The sequence below is a fragment of the Ursus arctos genome, unplaced genomic scaffold, assembly GCF_023065955.2.
Source record: "Ursus arctos isolate Adak ecotype North America unplaced genomic scaffold, UrsArc2.0 scaffold_18, whole genome shotgun sequence".
In the NCBI taxonomy this organism is placed as follows: domain Eukaryota; kingdom Metazoa; phylum Chordata; class Mammalia; order Carnivora; family Ursidae; genus Ursus; species Ursus arctos.
The window spans coordinates 52029740-52049303 of NW_026622852.1; the positions used below are offsets into that span (position 1 = coordinate 52029740).

At 47.8% G+C, this 19564-nt stretch overlaps 1 protein-coding gene across 1 annotated transcript in view; it reads left to right on the forward strand.

The window, feature by feature from the left end:
* MVB12B (multivesicular body subunit 12B) overlaps positions 1–19564 on the forward strand; it is a 182559-nt gene that overhangs the window by 58623 nt on the left and 104372 nt on the right. Inside the window, exons 4-6 of the mRNA XM_048223033.2 lie at positions 4015–4111; positions 11251–11380; positions 14966–15088. Of these exons, the coding sequence (XP_048078990.1) occupies positions 4015–4111; positions 11251–11380; positions 14966–15088 (350 nt within the window). The remainder of the gene's footprint in view (positions 1–4014; positions 4112–11250; positions 11381–14965; positions 15089–19564) is intronic.

Consider the following 19564-nt stretch of genomic DNA (forward strand, 5'->3'; position numbering starts at 1 on the left):
TTTTCGTGCTTGTCCAAGGTCACCTGTCTTCCCTAGCCCCAAACAGGGAGCGGTCAGATTTTCATTTTCAGGGGTGACATTTTATTTTTGGCCTAAATGTTATTGTCTCTTTCTAATGGGAAAAAAAAAATGGGAGGAGGAATGTTTTTATTAACTTATTTTTATAAATTTTACTAGACAGTAATATATGCTTATGATTTAAAAAGAAAAAAAATTTTCAAACATCCTCATTCAGAAGTGTGAAAGGGGAACAATAAGTCTTTCTCCCCATCACATGCGAGACAGTCATGGTCCTGTCCCAGGGTCCTTGTGTGTCCCTTCAGTGTTGTCTGGATGTAGACAGTCACGTGATCCTCTGGCTTGCACTCTCTTCCACCAGCCGTTCCTGTTGTTTATTGATAAGTCTTTGTTAGGAAAATTATTCCTAATGTATTCAGGACTGGGGGAGAAGTCATTGCTTTAATTTTTCCCCCTAATTATGAGAGTAATATATGCTTGCTGTAAAGTACAGAGTTTCTAATGGGGCAGGGACAGTCCCGGCGCTAAACACTAGAAATCCTCTCCTACAGGCGGGAAGGTGGCAGCTGAGCCTATAATGAGTCTGAGCAGGTCCCTGGGGCTCATCGTGCAGCCTGAGGAGACATTGAGGAGCAGTCTGGAGGCCGGGTTGGTTGCCTTTCCGGCTGTGGGCTCGAGCAGTTAGGGGTAGCTCCCCCTGCATTGCTCCATTCCTCCACCCCTGCATCCGTGTCCACGCGCAGTGTACCCTCACACCCCTTTGTCTCTGGAGTTGACCTAAACCTGGTTTTGAAACTGTTAATATTTTTAGCTTTTGTCACCTCTGTTCTGTCTGCTGGCTGCCACTTTGCGCAGGTCAGTGCATTCACTGCCTCTCAGGGCAGCAAGGACGAACCCCCGAGGATTTGAACAACTCACCGTGCCCAGTGGTCTCACGGTGTTCATTACTGATCTCCGCTCAGCCCCCACCTTTCCTGACTGAAGCTGCAGTTCCCGACTGTGGCCTCAGAGAACAGCCACGATTGCTTTGATTGTTTTTGATTTCTGGTTGGTTTTTTGTTTTTTGTTTTTGGGTGGTTTTTTTTTTGTTTTGTTTTGGGTTTTTTTTTTTTTTTTTTGCATTTCCCCTGAAGGCTGTGGGGTATTGATAGTCTAGGCCAAAAGGGTTCTGGATCCCTTGGAGTTGGGGATGGTGACAAGTCTAAAAATGACAGAGAGAAATCACCAGTACTTGTTAATTTGGGGTGTCCTGCGTATATGTATTATAGAAAATGTATGGAGTTCATCGACATTTGTTGAACATGAAAGAGATATTATTGTGTTCTCGCTTTGTAAGCCTTACCTTATGCAGGCCCTGTGGTGGGGCAGGGTGTGAGGAAGGGCTGGGGAAGAGGGTGAGGACAGTGGGAGAAGTCTCTGCCTCCCCTCTGAAGGAGGGTGGGCAATCGGCGCATTTTGTTTTCAGAAGAAGAACAACTGAGTCCTTCAGTGAGATCCGAAGGGATCCAGTCAGGGGGGTGGCGGGGACGCACTTGCCAGCCCAGGAGCACAGTAGGAATGGGGTGTATTTTAATCCACTACAGCCGGTCTATCCTGGCCCTGCTGTCACAACCAGGACATTGCGTGGCGTCTATTTTTACAATGGTAGAGGAGGGATGTGGGATCTCAAGACCGGACAGATTCTTAATTAGGCAGCTCGAGACTCCCATTGTAGGAGTTTTGGGACCCTCCTTTGGAACCTAAATTCCTTTCCCCCAATAATGCTATTAATACAGAAACCTGGCTTTGGAGTGACATTGCTTCCTGGGGAAGGATCGAGATTAATTGCACTTTTCATGCCCTGTACTTTCTGCATTACCTGTAATAATAATGTACATAGATTAGGTAGGGAGGATATTAAACAGAAGGATTTATGAACATTTGAATATTAAGTTGGTTATCTGTGGCTACCTTAAATGCAAGGTTGTCAAAAATAATTACAGTATACTAGCAAATACTGGCTACCAGAGACAGTATAAATACCCTGAGTCAGTGCATATTGGGCTTTTGGCATGAATCATTTGCTCAACAAGGATTGGGAATACGTTCTTCATATTTATGAGGAGGAAATGAAAGAGAGCACGGGATGGGGGAGGGGAGAGGAACAAGCAAAATTAATGGTGTCGCAGACCTACTGTATTAAACCCAGTACAGCAGCAGCCCTGTGCGCGGAGGGACCACACTTGGGCTGCGGGAAGCTTTGACAGTGCAGCCTCCCGTTTTGTATGCATGGGAGGGTTCCTGATGCTTTTATTTATTTATTTTTTTTAATGGCCACACCACTGACGTTCTGGTTTTATGATCAGGGACATTTGTAGAGTGTGGAGGGTGAGGTCGCTAAGTGGTTTGCAGTTGACTTGTGTAAAACCCAACTTGTCAAGTAGAAGACATTTGAGAAGGATATTGATGAATGCCCATCCATCTACGGGGCAGGAAAACATACCCAGTTGTTAATTTCTCAATGCAGAAAGCAGTGATGACACAGAAAAGCAACTGCCAGGGAAAAAAATTATGATAGATTAGATCAGGCAATTCTGAAGGCAGCTGATGTTTTCGAGTTAGGTTAACGGTTCAAACCTTTTCTACGCGGTCAGAGATTTATTCTGCATTGGTAAGGTTCCACTTTCCACGTGCTGCACGGCTCGGTGCATTGTTTCCCCGGGACCCAGCTACCTGAAATGTAATAATAGAAAATAGTCATCAAACGCGGTAGTTGTGAGAGAAAGAAGTGGTTTTGTGACAACAGGGCCATGAAAGCCCTGGTCACAGTTGACACTTGACACATTGACCTTCGTAGTGAAGTTTGAAGAATTTATTTTGCTTGTGCGCTTTTGGTTTCTAATGTATTTATTCAGTCTACTTTTGTTTTTATTGATACAGTTTAGATTTGTCACCTAAGCAAATCCAATTCGATTTCTGACTCTGGCCCACCCAGTGGAACATGTACCCCAGAACATTACGTCAGTCAGTAGATAATAATTGAGCACCTACCATGTGCCAAGAAGCGTGCCAAGCTTGGATGTATAGTAGTAGCAGACAGTTTTGGTCCTCGCGGCCCTTGAACTCTCGTGGTGAGACAGACATGGAAGAAAGAACCTCACAACGGTGCCATTATAAAATGGTAGGAAGGGAAATAGAGAGCGGCTGAGGGAGACGGTAGCGCAGAGTTCGGATGGTGAGGATTCCCTGATTGGCTCTCCGAGCTAGTGTCGGCACGGAGCAAGCCGTTCAGCCGGAGATGTGGGCGTGTTTGCAGACAGTGCTCTCCTGCAGTCCCAGAATGGTGTGTGCTGTCTTCAGAAGATGTTTTTGCACTGGTTACAGAAACCGCGCACTGCGGACCCCCTATGCTACCACTAAATAGAAACTTTAAGAGGCCCTTGTGCATGTCATTTGAGTAGATGTGTAATATTGAGGCAGCAGCGCTCTTCAGTCTGTATTAGTTTATGCTTCCCGGGGTTTTACAGAACGTAGCCAGCAACCACCATGTGTGTCAGTACACAGACTGGCAATCACTGAGGAGTGTGCTTGGTTCTCCGGTAGGCTTCGGCACAGTTCTCTCCTGCCGCAGTGACTGCCCCAGGAATGTGCTCTTTCTGAAACCTGCCGCCCCGAGAGCCCTTGCTCCAGGCTGAGTGGCAGCCTGGTCCCAGGACGTGCGTGCACAGCTGCCCTCTGCTGGGTGATGTCTCGAGCGTCTCCTGGGTTGCTGTCTAGCTAACCAAAGCCGTGTCTGACTGAGTGGCTTTGAGGTGCCGCAGATGAAGCTCCTTCCCGGGGGCCACCCGAGTCCCCGTGCAGCCGCTGGGGAACATTAAGTGGCACCTACTCTAATTAACCTGCTGTCGTAAAGCTGCATGAGTCATTGTGTTAAATATGCATCTCGAAGCCAAAATGGCAAACCCACCACAGGGGTGTTCAGATTAATAGTCTGTATCTCTTTTCTTTCTTCCCAAGAGTCATTTAGGGAACGTGTTAGTGGATATGAAGCTCATTGACGTCAAGGACACTCTGCCTGTAGGCTTCATCCCAATTCAGGAGACGGTGGACACACGTGAGTCTCCCTTTAGTACCACTCATCACAATGGGACTTTTCTTCCTGCAGGTATATTTTTAGATGTTTTCTATGTGCATTTTTCTTTCGGAACATTTTAGGAGGCCTTGCTGCATGCCCGTGAATAAACCCTGCTGCTTTGGACGCGTGTCCGACTTGGTTCTCCGAGGAGTTTGTGGTGTTCTGGGTAGCAGCATGTAGATGAGCAGAATGTCCTTTTCTCTTAGAATGGGCTCCCTGCTGAAGCGGCTTGCTCAGGAACAGAGCGGTGAAACTGGTTATAGTCCCTACTTAGTCCATCCTCTGGTGTCGTGGAAGCCAAGCTTGGCACAAGACCCAGAAGCAAAAGGAAAAAAAAAAATCGAAGACACCCAAGGAGTAGAAGTGCAAGAATGTCCTTATTTTTGGCTCTTGGAGCACACGAGAAAAGCCAGAAGCGGGAAGACTGCGCGTTGGAGGACGCAGGATGGAATCCGAGTGAATACTCTGACCCCCAAGCCACAGCAAGCAGAGGCAAATCACTGACAACCCGAAGCTGCTTCAGGATCCTGGAGGCTTTGAGGCCCTTGTCATGCCTGTCGGTTATTCAGTAATGCTGGGAAACCTCCGGATATTTGAGCCACCTCATTCTGATTTAACTTCACTCGTTTTATTTTTAATTACTGTCACCAACTTTAGGAAGTCTCCAACAGTGAAGCAGTAAATAGAAAGAATCCGTTCTTTATTACACATGGTTCACTTATGAAATCCTGTATCTCACTCTTTGTCACGCATACGTCATCTTTTCATAGTTAGCCCCATTTTGGACCCATAATCTTTCGCTGTTTTCTTGCCGGCATTTCATACAGACCAGACTTTGCATATCTACACAGATGCCACACAGCCATTATTTTCACAAAACAAGTCGAGTTCGTTGTATTGCATATTTTTATTTTCTTAATAGTGGTCTCACTTTGGGACATTTTGCTTTTACTTGTTATGTGTATTAGCTAATCATCGCGCTAGCCGATATGTAGTGCGTAACTTACCAGACGCTCACCCCCGTGGTAAGTGCTTGACGTACCTGACGTCACTGGATCCCCAGAAGACCCCTTTTTGGAGATGGGTATTGTTATAGCCAGCCCATGCGAGGAAAGTGGGACACAGTAACTGCCAAGGGTTTGAAGAATTTATCCCCGGTCACACATCTCGAAGTAGGGGAGTCACGAGAGGACACACAGGAGTCTGACTCCAGTCCTGCTGTTAACTGCGGTGCGACCCTGTTGTAGCATGTGCTTAAGTGCCTCTTACAGATAGATTTGACATATTTATGCATCAGGTGTTGTTGGTAACTGGTTCTCTTGAGATATAATTCACATACCATTAATTTGCCCATTTGAAGTAAACAATTCAGTGGTTTTTAGGGTGTTCACAGAGTTGCGTGACTATTACCACAATTAATTTTAGAACATTTCATCACACCCCCCCCCCCAAAAAAACCCTGTACCCATTAGCAGTCACTTCCATTCCTCTCTAACCCTCACCTTTCCACCCCTTCCCAGCCCTGAGCAACCACTGATCTACTTTCTATATAGACATGCCTCTTCCGGATGTTTCATGGAAATGGAATCCTACAACATGTGGTCTTTTGTGATTGGCTTCTTTCACTAAGCATAACTGTTCAAGGTAGGTCCATGCTGTAGCATGTGTCAGTACTTTATGCCCTTTTGTTGCCAAATCATATTCCGCTCTATGGACTTCCACATCCATTCAGTTGGCGGATATTCGGGTTGTTTCCACTTTGGGCTGTTATGATGAGTGCTGCTGTGGACATTCGTGGACAGGTTTTTGTGGGGACACATGTTTTCATTGTTCGGGGGGCCATACCTAGGAGTGGAATTGCTGGAGTCAGATAGTAGCTCTATATTTAACTTCTAGAGGCTCTGCCAGACTGGTTTTCAAAGGATCAGGGCCATTTTACATCCCCACCGACGGCGGCACGTGAGGGCTCCGGTGTCACCGCATCTCCACCCACACTTGTTCTTACTATTCAGGCCATCTTACTGGGCATGACGTGGTCTCTCGTGGTTTCGATTTGCATTTCCTGATGGTTAATGGTGTTGAGCATAGTTTTGTGTGCTTGCTGGCCATTTGTATATCTTCTCCGGAGAAATATCTATTCTGATTCTCTGGCATTTTAAATTGCGTTGTCTTTTTATTATTGAGTTATAAATATTTGAACATATTCTAGATATAAGCCCTTTATCAAATATATGTTCGCAAAATTTTCTTTCTGTGGGTTTTCTTTTCACTTTCTTGATGTCCTTTGAAATACACAAGCTTTTTATTTTGATGGAGTTCCATTTACTTACTTTTTTTCTTTGTAGCATATGTTTTTGGTGTCATTAAGAAAGCATTGCTTAATTCAAGGTCACCAAGATTTATGCCTGTGGTTTTTTTCTGAGGGTTTTATAGTGTTCACTCTTACACTTATGTCTTTGATCCATTTTGAGTTAACTTCTGTGTATGGTGTGAGATAGGGGTCCACCTTTATTCTTTTGCATGTGAATGTCATGTTTTTCCAGCACCATGTGTTGAAAAGACTATTCTTTCCCATGGAATTGTCTCCGCATCCTTGTTGAAAATCAGTTGACCATAAATGTGAGTTTGTTTCTGGACTCTGAGTTCTCTTCCATTGATCTGTATGTCTTTCTTCATGCCAGTACCACACAGTCTTTATGACTGTAGCTTTGTGGCAAGTTTTGAAACCAGGAAGTACAAGTCTTCCACCCTCATTCTTCTTTTTCAAGATTATTTTGGCTGAGTCTGTGGCCTTTGAATTTCCATATGAGTCTTAGGCTTAGTCGTTTTCTGCAAAGAAGCGAGCTGGGATTTTGATAGGAGTGGTGTTGAATCTATAAACCAGTTCGGGTATGCATCGATTTTGAAGGATTTTCTTGTGATGAGTTTCCAAGTACTGGAGGCTACTGGATCTTAGGTCCGCTACGGTCTGCTCCAGACTTTGTCTACAAACGTCTTCCTCATCTTCAAGCACCCTATACTTTACCCAAACTGAGGCACTCACTGTGTGCTCTTCACCCTTGTTTATTTCCTGACTCTACTTACTCACTTGGTACTTTTTTCCCTGAAATGCCCTTTCTCTCAACTCTGAGTGTCCACACCCCCTATCTTTCAAGGGCGAGCTTTGATTCTGCCCCCCGCGTGAAACCGTCTCTGCTCCCCAGATCCCAGTTTCAAGCAAGCTCTCTCCTCCACAGTCAGTGTTGATTGATGAATGCCTTGTGTAGGCACCGCAGGCTTTGCGAGAGAAGGCGACTGACTGTGATGCTGGCCTTTCCCTCCAGGAGCTAAGTCTGGTGGGTGACCTGGCCCTGCAGAGAAGGAGTAGCATTACAACGTAATCAGACAGAGCTCTCTCCCATCAGTCAGAGATCAGGGACCGTCTGCCTTCTTTGCTGCTTTTCATCACACCCGGCACAGCACACATTCAGTGGAGGGAGGGAAGTAAGCGCCACAGGTTACAGTGGCCAGAAGCCAAAGGAAGTAATAGATTCTGTCTCTCACTTCCCACCTCGACTCTGTCAGGACACACTGCGGCTTGACCTGGGGGCCGGTAGCACTTGGACTCTGGAGTCAGACTCACCTAAGACTGCATCTGGCTTTGCCACTTACAGCTTTCACGCCCCAAGCAAATGACTTTACTTTTCTGGGCCTCAGTTTCCTCATCTGTAAAATGGGGGGATAAGTTATCTACCTCATAATGTTGTTTTCAGCGTGCATTTTAGCCGCTTACATGTTTTTGCACATCTTCACTTCTTACCTTTCTCTTTGAGGGTGAGATCCGTGTTTAATTCATCTTTGAATCACCTGAGACACCTACCATACAGGGGCCCGTGCTCAGAAGATGGGCTCCATAAAGATAAGCTTTATTACTCTCTGTTGCCAAATTAGCTTCTAGAAATACCAGTTCACGGTGCCACTAATGACACAGGCTTGTGCCTGTTTTCCACAGGCCTGCCAGCATAGGTTTTAAATTTTTATTCAGTTTTACTATTCTAATTTTATTTAATGTTCATGTCCTCATTTATTAGCAAGACCGAACATTTTCACAAGTGTTTGCTTGCTGCTTTTGCTTATTCTTATATGACAGGTCTGCCTAGGAACTAAAATTGCCTCGTAGACTTGTATTAATTTCCCACTTCTCCCTCGTGCTTTTCTTAGTTTCAAAATTTGCATTGGTGTTCATTTTTGACAACTAATTGACTTATAATGTCTTTATATTGATAGACTCTAGAGCCACAAGGGATTCCCCATTCTGCATTTTCCTCTTAATTTGTTGAACCAGTTAAGTGAGGAGGCCCAGGGCTGCGTCCTGCCTGGGCCTGTGGTCTAGTTGTGGTGGGGCCCCAGTGATCCTGGGTGGGAAGCCTCTTCCCCATGACAATTGCTGCCTCTGGACATTGTGAGGGCAGGTCCTGGCATCACCAACAAGCATCTTATCACACAAGGAGGGTGGGTTTAGGGCAGCCTGTTCATTTTGGGTTGTATGGTCATTTCCTGGAGCCTGTCCCCAAGGGACAGGGCAAGCCCAGGCTGACCGGGTGAAACTGTGGTCAGCTCTGTGCAGTTTCAGTGCATTTAAGGCCCTGATTTTATAAAGTCAGCCAAAAAGATGAGACTCCTGTAATGAATTTAAAATAGTTTGTTGCTATCCACACAGTACTTAAAAACTGGAAGATTGTTTGTTTTAGTAAAGTGCTGTATCCTTTCTCTGTGTTCATTAGCATGACTGAACACATTTCTATTGACTCTGTGTAATATGTTTACTTAAAATTAGGCCTGTTTAAGCATGTGTAATTAGTGGCTCCATCTCTTACCCCGAGCTGCTGTAGACGGAGGAATAGAGCAAAGAGCAGCATGGCAAAAGCAAGGAATAGACCTGCATTTTTATTTATATGAGGGAAGGTCTCACCTTCCTCACACTTTCCCAGCTCTGATCTTACCAGCTAATAAGACTGGTTACTTAGTAAAGCTAATAGTTTTTGAAGGTGCGGTGTAGGTATGGGTGTTTTCCCCCAGGATACCGTCCTGTCTTATAGTGTACAATGTCTGGGATCTGGGTTCAGGACATTATTACTCATAGCTCATAGATCTAATCTAGCCCTCAGTTTCCTTGCCTGGGAAAAGAACCCACCAAGTGTCTGAGTTTTTCTATCTGGCTCTTTAAAAACATCCTCTCCCCAGTCAACAATAAGACAACACTACTGACAGTAATCTCCCCTTGGTCAAGCCAAGACCAGTGGCATGACTGTCCTTCCCTCCCCACTTGGTGTCTGATTTGAGTGTGCTTACTTCCTGCCCCAGAAGTGAAAGTTCTTGAAAGTCAATGCCAAACACTGACAGAAATTGTGCACTGGAGGCTTACCAGTAATAATGGTGACAAGAACATTTGTGCCTATGTTTTATTGAGCATTTACTGTGTGCCAGGCGCTGGGCTATGTGAAGCATATGATGTGTTATCACATTTCATCCACCCAACGTCCCTTTGGGGTGGGGTTTCATTAACTCCCTTTTACAGATAATGAAACCCAAGCTCAGAGAAATTAAGTCACTTGCCTAAGATCATAGAGCTGATGGCGGAGTTGGGATTTCAACCCAGGTACACCTGACTCATGTATCCAGTGGCTGCAATTGATTGGAATTCATATTTAAAAACTGTAAATGAACAAACAGACACCTGGTTGGTCACCATTGGCGGTTGCTGGATCACCAGCTCATTGCTTTAAGACTTAATAAATAAGAGCAAAGAACCACGTATTTATCTTTCCTTTTCTGTACCAAAGCTTTTTCAGGGAGACCAAGTAGTTGAAAAAGAAAAGTTACTTTTTATGTAGAAGAATTCCAGTGAATAAATACAGAAGGAATCACAGAATTAGAAAATCACCATTTTGAAAACTTTAATGAGATTATGGATCTAGGCAACAGTCATCAGGGGATGAAAACACTGCTCAAAGAACGGTCGTTGGGGACTTTATAACCCACGTACCAGGCCGACCCCCCCCCCCCCAGAACCCATGCGGGGTCATAGAGCTGGACTCCATGCCTCGCGACAGGATGCCATCAGACATATATGCACCAATCCGTGAAGCGTTCCTACCTAAAAAAAAAAGTAATCTAACCTGCATCTAATCAAGCCTTTTGCTCTAACTGCCAGTTCACAGGAAATACCGGAGAGTGACCCAATTTCACCAACTTATCAGCGGCCTGAAGGCAAGGGGAGGGGGGAGGAAGAGGTTTGTTACAAAGTCAAAGGAACTTAAGAGACCTAACAACCAGATTCAGAGCACCGACATCCAGACATCGTTTGGACCTTGATCCAGGCAAAGTAATAGTTAAATGGTATTTTTGAGACAATGGAGGAAACTTGAATATAGGTTATCTACTGGGTGATACTAAGGAATCATTGTTCGTTTGTTAAGTGCGATAATAGCCTGCTGGTCATATTAAAACAGATCGTTTGCCAGAGATGCCGACTGAGATGTTGATGGGTGACGTGACACGGTGTGGGGATTCATTTTAAATCCTGGAGCAAAACTGCCGGGGAGTGGGGGAAAGAGGCGAAAGCATCTTGTTCATTGCTGACAATGTTCAATCTGGATGAGGGGACCAGGTGGATTCACTGTTGTTCTCCCCACTTCAGGGAATGTTTGAAAATTTGCATGATAAAAAATAAAAAAGAGGAAAAGTCCACGTGGCAGAAAGTGTTAATACTCAGGGTGTCCACGTGTATGTCCCTGATGGCTTGAGCAGTGAGCAGATGGTGGTTGTGGCCTTTAGAAGCCAGCCCCATGGGTTTATTCCAAGCTGCTTCTCCTTGCAGAGCTGTGCGTGCCCCTGGGAGCCCTTCCCGGCAGGGGTGCCTGGGGTCAGGTCCCTAATGTGGGGCAGGGCGACTGGTGCCCACTCCAGAGTCCCAGCCTATGCACCCTGTGGAGGGCAGGAGGGGCGCAGCCCAGCGACTTGGATGGCTAGTCGCTCCTGCCGCCAGGAAGGGAACGTGACAGGAGACACGGCATTCAGAATAGAGATGTTGGCATCTCTGGAAGACTCATACCTTTTCTTGTTGTCCTTTTCTTCAGAGGAGTTGGCTTTTAGAAAAAAGAGGCTGTGCATTAAATTTATCCCACGGGATTCAACTGAAGCTGCAATTTGTGACATTCGGATCATGGGCCGGGCCAAGCAGGCCCCTCCTCAGTACACGTTTATTGGGTAAGTCTTAGTCACACGGATGTCATCTCTTCTCTCTGCCGAGAGAGCTCAGGTCACTCCCGGGGGTGAAGTCCTGAGACGTTGTGTGACCCACAGGGCTCTCGGCCACCTGCCTCTCCGGCCTGAGCTCTCATCGCTGCCCTTCCTGCTAATGCTGCTGCCAGTCCAGAGGCCGAGCTCTTGACCTCTCGGTGCCTTTGTTCATGCCGCTTGCTCCATCTAAGGGCCTTTCCTTCCCTTGTCCTTCTCTGTGTGTTTGCCCTTCAGGCTCCTCGGCGGCCTTTCCACATACCTGAAAGCCCAGATGTTCTCTCCTTTTTGAGCCCTCCGCCCCAACTCCCTGCATTGTTTATTCACCCCACTAGAGTTTGAGGAGCACCCATTTGTACCTCTGGGCCGAAGACCTTGAATGTGGTGGTGAATGAGCAAGCAAAGACCGGCTCTTGTGGAGTTGGTGTTCTGAAAGGGGAGACGAGCAACAAACAAGAAATAAATGGGTGAGACCATTTCAGTTAGTGGCGAAAATGAAACACAGCAATGAATGGAAGCTCCTTCAGCGAGGGTGTCGTGGGGGCAGGGGGTGGTGACATGTGGCAGGGCCGTAAATGTCAGGAAGAAGCCAGCCACGCAGAGTCTTGAAGGCAGAGCCTTCTAGGCTCAGGAGAAGAGCAAGTGTAAAGGTGGGAATGGATGGGGCATGTTCAGGAGCAGAGAGCAGCCCAGTGTAGCTGACGTGGGTGAGCGAGAATGAGTCGGACTTTGGGGTGAGCGGTTAGCAGGACCTCGTACAACATGGCGGCGATTTGGATTTTATCCCAAGCACGCTGGAGAGCCACCGGAGGGTCTGAGTCGGAAGAAACACGAGTATCACATGACTACATGGAAATTCCTTGTGCAGTTCTTTGGTCTGATGTCCCTCTTCCCTGATAAGCGGAAGACAGCTGAGGGCTAGGCCCACTGTGTCTTGTTTACCGGGTAGCCTCAGTACTAGGCACAGGCCCAGCTCTGTAGCTGTTTCGTAAATACGAAGTACAGGGAATCTCAGGATTTCACTCTGGACTCTTGTTTGTAAGTGACAGGAAACCCAACCCAGGCTGGCTCAAGCAAAAGGAAGAATTTGTTGGCTAGCATAACAGCAGAGTTCAGGCGGGCAGGATGGCTTCAGGTGTGGCTTGAAGTAGGTGCTCAGAGGGCATCGCTAGGATCTAGTTTCCCCCTGTTTACCTCCTTGCTCTGATTCCATAGGGTGGATCCCATTCTTCCACATGTTCTCCCCTAGTTAATGGACTAATGGTGGTGTGGTAGCTCCACCTACTTTTCCTTCAGGTTCCGTTTCTGAGGCAAAGAGCAAGTCTATGTTCTTGAAAATTCAAACGGGTTCTAGAATTCAGTCTCACTGGTCTTGATTGATCTCACTGGCGTCCTGTGCACCCTGAACCCATGACCCAGGTGTCATTGTCTGAGAAACCAGGACTGAGCTGGAAATAGGATTGGCTCCATTGGAACCCAGGGGCTAAGACTGAGGGGGTGGCTGCCCCCCCAAATATGGAGGGAAGGCAAAGAGTCAGAAAGAGGGGTGAATGGATGCTGGATGCACAGAAGATAAGAGATATTCGTTATATTCAGTCAACTGAAATTCAGGTCTCTCGAACTGATGAGTCCCCTCGATGGTTTTGAGCATCCTTCTCTCCCTGGCCAGCTCTGCAGGCCTCCCGCTCGTCCCCACCGGTCCCCATGGGTGTGCTCCCCTACTTGGCCTTTGCAGCGGGCTCTGGATCTGGGTTGTGCTCTGTTTTGCTTTCTGTTCAGTTGAGCCCAGGTCTTCACTCTACAAGCGGGCCTTTCCCCCTGGGCGACGGGCCAGAGCACCTGGGGAGCAGGGGTCACGGAACCGATGGTTTTCATCCTGGTGCATGATGGTTCGTCTAGACTCTTTGGCTGTGGAATCTAAAATACCCTGTCTCAGGATTCTGTGATCACCCCTTCCTACACACTCCAAAGTCCTGTTTTGCAACATGGTTTAAACTAATTATATAAACAGGATTATGGGAGGAGGAAATAGTTAAGAGAATGACTATACTTCAGGTACCTAGAAGCAGCCATTTACATATAAATAGTAGAAACCAACAATTTAATAATGAATTTTTAAAGTCTAATTTCAGTTACTATGTGTATTTTTAATTACAAGCCATGGTACTTTAAAAGACTCAATTTTTAACCAATTTAAACAATTCTAAAGAAGATTGTTACCATATATGTCTTGATAATCAAAACTAGAATCTTCTTTCTTTTATATCATCTTGAAAAGATTGCTAAATACAGCATATTTTGTATCATCTTGGGGCAAAAACTCCTTTTCAGAAGAAGACAATTCCAGTATTATTTTTAAAGAAGGAAAAAGAACAGTGTCCAGGACTTGGAGTCACCTTTTCCTTAAAAATGAGCACATAGGTTACTCTGCAAGGGTTCAGTGTTGTTGGCTGGGGCAGACAGACCTCAGGCTGAAAACAGCCCGTCCAAGGCCGGGACTGTGGGGCCATCGCTGAGATGTGACGGCATCAGAGCGGCCATCAGGAATCAGCCATCTGATGAGACGTGATCATGGTTTAGGCGTAGTTCCTGTAGCGTACTGAGAAGCTACCAGAAGTCTCCACTGAATAGATCTGTCCTCATCGTTTGATGAGATGCAGTTCTATGGGACATTTGAGAAGTTTTAAGTTGGATGTGGCTAAAATAATCCCCTTCCAATTCCTAAGACCAAACCTGTCTCATTAACACTCCTACGGGGTGGGGTAGGGGCGCGCACCAGGGAACAGAAGACCCGATGTGGCATCTGTTGAGGCCTTTTGTGACCACTCTTGGTTGTAATAGTCCGTGGGGCACATGCCTCAGGCCTTGTGGTTTGAAGAGGTCTTCCCAGCTGCCCCTGAGAATGAGGCCAACTGCAGGTGACATCCAGGCGGAAGGAGCTTTATCCAGAAGTTGGGACATGTCCTTGAGCAGGGTGGGGCTAATTGCCCTCGTAGGGAAAAAAACAGGCACATAAGGCCGCCTGGGTGGCCCACTGGGTTAAGCATCTGCCGTCGGCTCAGGTCATGATCCCGGGGTCCTGGGATTGGGTCCCGCATTGGGCTCCCTGATCAGAGGAGTCTGCCTGCCCCTTTCTCCTGCTCGTACACTCTCTCTCTCTCAAATAAATAAAATCTTAAACAAAAAACAGGCATATGCATCCATTCGCCCATTGTTGCCCCATCTGTCTCACCCTAACCATACAAAGGACTTGAAGTGGATTATTACATAATTACCTATAATGAAGTGGCAAAATGAAAAGAATTTTGAAGACTGAGAACCAAGGGAAGACAGCAAGTCAGAGAGCCTGCCTTTGTTGGGACAGTTGACTTCACATTAGGCTCTGAACTCTGGCACCCAGAGCACAGAGGGCGGTGATGGAACTGATCTTTGTGGGCAAGAGTGGACTCCCTGGTGTTTGAGGCTGTGAGTCTTTTAAAGGAGTCGGTTTGCTTTGTTGCTCAGGTAAATGTTTTGTGCTGAACTGCACCTGAAGATTTCTCTTTTCTCCTAAAGGGAACTGAACAGCATGGGGATCTGGTATCGAATGGGCAAAGTACCGAGGAATCATGACTCATCTCAACCCACAACGCCTTCCCAGTCATCAGCTGCTTCCACCCCAGCCCCCAGCCTCCCCAGGTGAGGCCACGTGAGTGGCGTCTTGTGCTGTTACTCACGTTACAGTGATGTGGTCTTGGGTCTCACCGCCTAACATTTTAGACACCTCTGCCTAGTATCTCCTGAAAACTGCCGAAGCAACATACTACTAGAGGAGATTTTAAGAAATCTAATTAGAAATGTTTGCATTACGCGGATGTAAAGGCCATTCTGTATTCTATCTTGGACGTGTTCTGCAGGCTCCTAAGATAGCAGAGTATGCAACTTTAAATTGGCTTGCTAGTCGAAGGAGCTCGTAGCTGCACACAGACCTGTGGTTGGGCACACGGGCCATCAGAAGGCAGAATTCCTTCTCTGCCTTGGTCAACAACTCATTTGAGGGTCGGTAAGTCATTGTGCTCATTTTCATGTCGTTCCTTTTCCCAGCGAGCTACAAACTAAGAAATGGGTAGTTTGGGTATGAGAGAACAGCGAGAAGGTTTTCAGGGGATGTTGGGTTCAGTAACTCCACAAAGAAACTTAGGGGCTCAAACTGGTCACTCTGCACCCGATTTCAGTTGCAGGAGAGGTAGTCGCGGTCTCTACAAAAAGCAGGTGGTAAAGACAATCCTGTCAAATAAAAAAACCCTTACCTCTCAGCCCTGGCTTACCGTGGTGAGCACTGCATAATATCGAGAATTGTCGATTTCCTGTGTTGTACACCTGAAACTGATATAACGTTGTATGTCAGCTATAGTTCAATAATAATTTTGTAAAAACCCTCTGCCTTACTGGTAGTGAATTATTTGAGGGCAAGGAACAAACAGCAGTGAGAGATTAAATTTGAGAAAGGGATTACAGAAGTAAATAAAACAACAATTGGCAAGGCAGAGCTGTTTGGGGATTGATGGAGCCGAAATGAGAATGCGTCTAAAAGCTTCCACATGGCTGAAGAGAGATGAGCAACGTCTGTCAGGACCAGATTGTGGGGCTCCTCTTGGGCCCCACAAACCACCCCCTGCCCTCCGGGAGGTGCAGACGAGAGGGTGGGGTAGCCGCTGGTTCTCTGCGCTGTTCCTCGAGCTGAGCGCCCGCCTCCCGCAGAAGAGCGCCGCTGTCGTGAGCCAGCAGCTCAGAGGACTCTGTCCTTCGGGACATCCGCCATAAAGACAGTCTGGTCTTTCTCGTGACAGTTTCACAAACCCAGGGTGATACTTCAGCTTGACTGCTCGGAATCGCCTGAAACTTGACACGTGGTTTGTGGTCTCGCTTTGGTATGAAGAGCCAGTGAGCTTCCCAGAGTCGCGGGGTGAGCCACGGAGCGTGTCCGGTTCAGGAGTACCGGGCTGACACCGGGCTAAATGCTCAGGGCCGCATTTTCACGGTCCTTTCTCAACGCCCAGAGCACGGGCACAGCTGCGGTCACTGTGACCTGTGTGCCCGGGTCTGCTCAGACCCCTCACCTGTGCGGCGGGCCAGCTGAGGCCCATCGCCTGTGCCCGGGTCAGCTCAAACCCAGAGCCCCGGAGTGGTTATAGCCGCTGCTTGTTGACGTCACGTGGTCTGGAAGGGCTCGACTTGGGCCCCACCTCCGGGTAGGCGGTAACTTTCTGTTGGCTCAAGAGCACTGCTTCTCCCAGTTAAAGCAGGAAGAGCAGCCTCCCCAGAAGCTCGCCACGCAGCGAGAGAGCACGGTCACTAGCAGCTGACGCGAGAGGGGCCCGAGAACGCAGGCCACAGGAAGCCGAGAAGAATGGAAGGTAGTGTGTCAGAACAAAACGTTTATAAGGTTTATTTATTTTATGCAAAACTCTTTCACAGTTTGTGGTTTACAAGGGCTACAAGGAAATTGGATCCGTTTTGTTTTATTTGCCAAATGGAACAGATGTCGGACTAGTCCATATAAAGCGTATTCCTGGGGCGCCTGGGCGGCTCAGTCAGTTAACCATCTGCCTTCAGCTAGGGTCATGATCCTGGAGTCCTGGGTTCGAGCCCCGTGTCGGGCTCCCTGCTCAGCTAGAAGCCTGCTTCTCCTTCTCCCCGCTCCTGCTCTCTGTCACTATTTGTCTCTCTCTCTCTAATAAACAAATAACGTCTTTAAAAATAAGTAAATAAAAATAGAATGTATTCCAGCGTGGCTGGGTTAAGCCCACCGGTATGCGGAAGGATAATTGAATGTTACATTAGTGCTTCCAGGTAAACGCCACTTGTCCGTCCCCAGCTCTCCCTCTCGCTGGGCAGTCCTTTCCAGGTGACATGCACATCCTAATGCATCGGGGAGGGGAGGTTGCTTTTTGTATTGTTTTCCTACCCAGTACCTTTGACTTTAAAAAAATGAAATGCTGATGTTTCACTCAAAATTTCCGCTGAAGATTTATGAAATGATGAGCATCTTATGCCCTTGAGCCTTCAGGTCTGTCCCCTCCCCAGCAGAGGAGTCGGATGGCTTTCTGTCTGGTGCTGAGCTGCAGCTGACGCTTGTTTTCCGGGGGGGGGGGGGGGGGGGGGGGCGGGTCTGTAGTGGGCCCGTAGGGTGAAGGCTTCCAAATCTAGCTCCCGTAACCTCTTCTCTCCCCCATCTCTAAGCTTCAGACTTTAAACTGGTAGTCTTTTCTTCCCTTCCTTTTTCGTGTTTCTGTGCCTTTGCTCATGTGGACACCTATACAGCAATGTGCCTCAAATCCCCTGCCTTAGATGTCGCCTCAAATGCCTCCTCTCCCAGGAAGCCTTCCCTGAATACCCTTGGGCTGGGCCTGGGCTTTCCTCTCTGAATGCTTCTTCTCAGCCATCACGCCTTCACCTTGGATTGTGGTCGCGTTGTGAACTCCTTGAGGGCAGGAACCGTGTCCAGTGCCTGTTACCTCCTCGCGCTCTGCCCAGATCCAGGCACGTATTCAGTTTTGCAGCAAATGCTTCCCCTACAGCCTGGGACCCTGTGCTGCAGCTCCCCCCTGCCCCTGATGACTCCTGAGTCCCTGAGCACTCCTTGGCTCCTTTTCTGACTGGAGCACAAGCATAAAAAATACTTCCAAGTGTGGTCTTTTGTGTGGACGCAGGGATCAGGTGGCACAGCAGGGCTAGAGAGAGTGTGCGGTGATGCAGCGCCCTCTACTGACCAGATTCGGAGGTGGCCGGGAGGACTAGCATGCCGTTCCAAGCAAGGGACCGCAGGCCCTTTCCCAGCCAGTCCCCTGGGGGACTACAGGGGACCGAGGGAGGGGCCAGTAGCAGACCTTGTTGCCCGCTTGAGCTCGAGCTTTTGTCTCAAAAGCTAAAAACGTGTGCTCTGCCTCCATTTCTTATGTTGTTACTCACATTTCAAAGAATTCCGTGCCATTTTTGGAGAGCTGTTATCCCCAGCTTATTTCAGGCAAAAGGAGTGGTTGGTGAACTTTTCCAGAGTTGACAGCTCCTCACCTGAGGACCTCGTGGTCCTAGCAGAACTGTCCTCTCCAGAGGCAGGTGCCAGCCCTAGGACCAAGCACTTCCTGCCTGTTTCCTTCCTGTTGTTGCAGAGAATGCTAGTCGGGAGGCCAGATCTGGGGTTGTCCTTTCAGAAGTGTCGGGCCCCTGGAGAGACGAGGGAGCCCCTGGCTGGATCCAGTGAATCGGATGCAGTGTTTGGTAAAGTTCACAGCAAAAGGCAGGATGACGTGTCTCGGCAGAGCTCTTCCTCCTCGTTCCGTGTCTCTTCATCTCACACACGTACATCTCGGCATATGTTCCCTAACCATTTCCAAGTGAGAAGGGCATGCCACCTCTTCCAGGAGTGTGGAGCCCCCATTTTCTGGGCATCCATGCTGCTGCACCCCCTGCCTGTCTACTCCGTACACCCTGCTCAGCATGGGCTGGCCTTGGGGCTGAAGCACTGTCCCCTCTCCCCACCTGTCTGACAGGCTCGCCCCAGCTTTGCAAGTCAGCCTGGTACATACGAGAAGACACTCGGTGTGTGGATGGATCCAGGCTCTTCTGATGCTCTTCTGTACCTCTGCCTTAGGGCAGAGGGTGGGTAGAGGAAGCTCCTTCGCGCTCCTCCCTCTCACACCGGGTTTCACGTAGGGTTCTGCTGCTGCCAGGTCCAAGGTTCGGAAGAGCTCTGGGAGGCAGGTGGATTCACAATTGATGGAGCACCGGTTGCCACCGAGTGTGGATAAATGAATGGTTCCATATCGTCCCGGGAGGGGACCCCTGGTGGACTGCTGCCCCCTGGCTTGCTGAACAGTAGAACCAGTGGCTTGATAAAGACATCAGAGGCACGCTTATCAAATTTGCAGATGACACAGAGTCATTAGGGAGAGCTGATGTGCTGAATGACAGAATCAATACTCTGCATCTCGTCTACAGCCAGAACACCCTACTGGAACCAGGAGATGAAAGGTGATGGGTAGAGACAGACAGCATACCCCCCCCACCCCCAGGTTAAAAAAAAATCAATTGTGCAAGAAGCAAACTGAAGACACCTGGCTTAGCAGTGATTGGTGTGCAATGACCAGGCCTGGCACAAACTGGAAGTGTGGG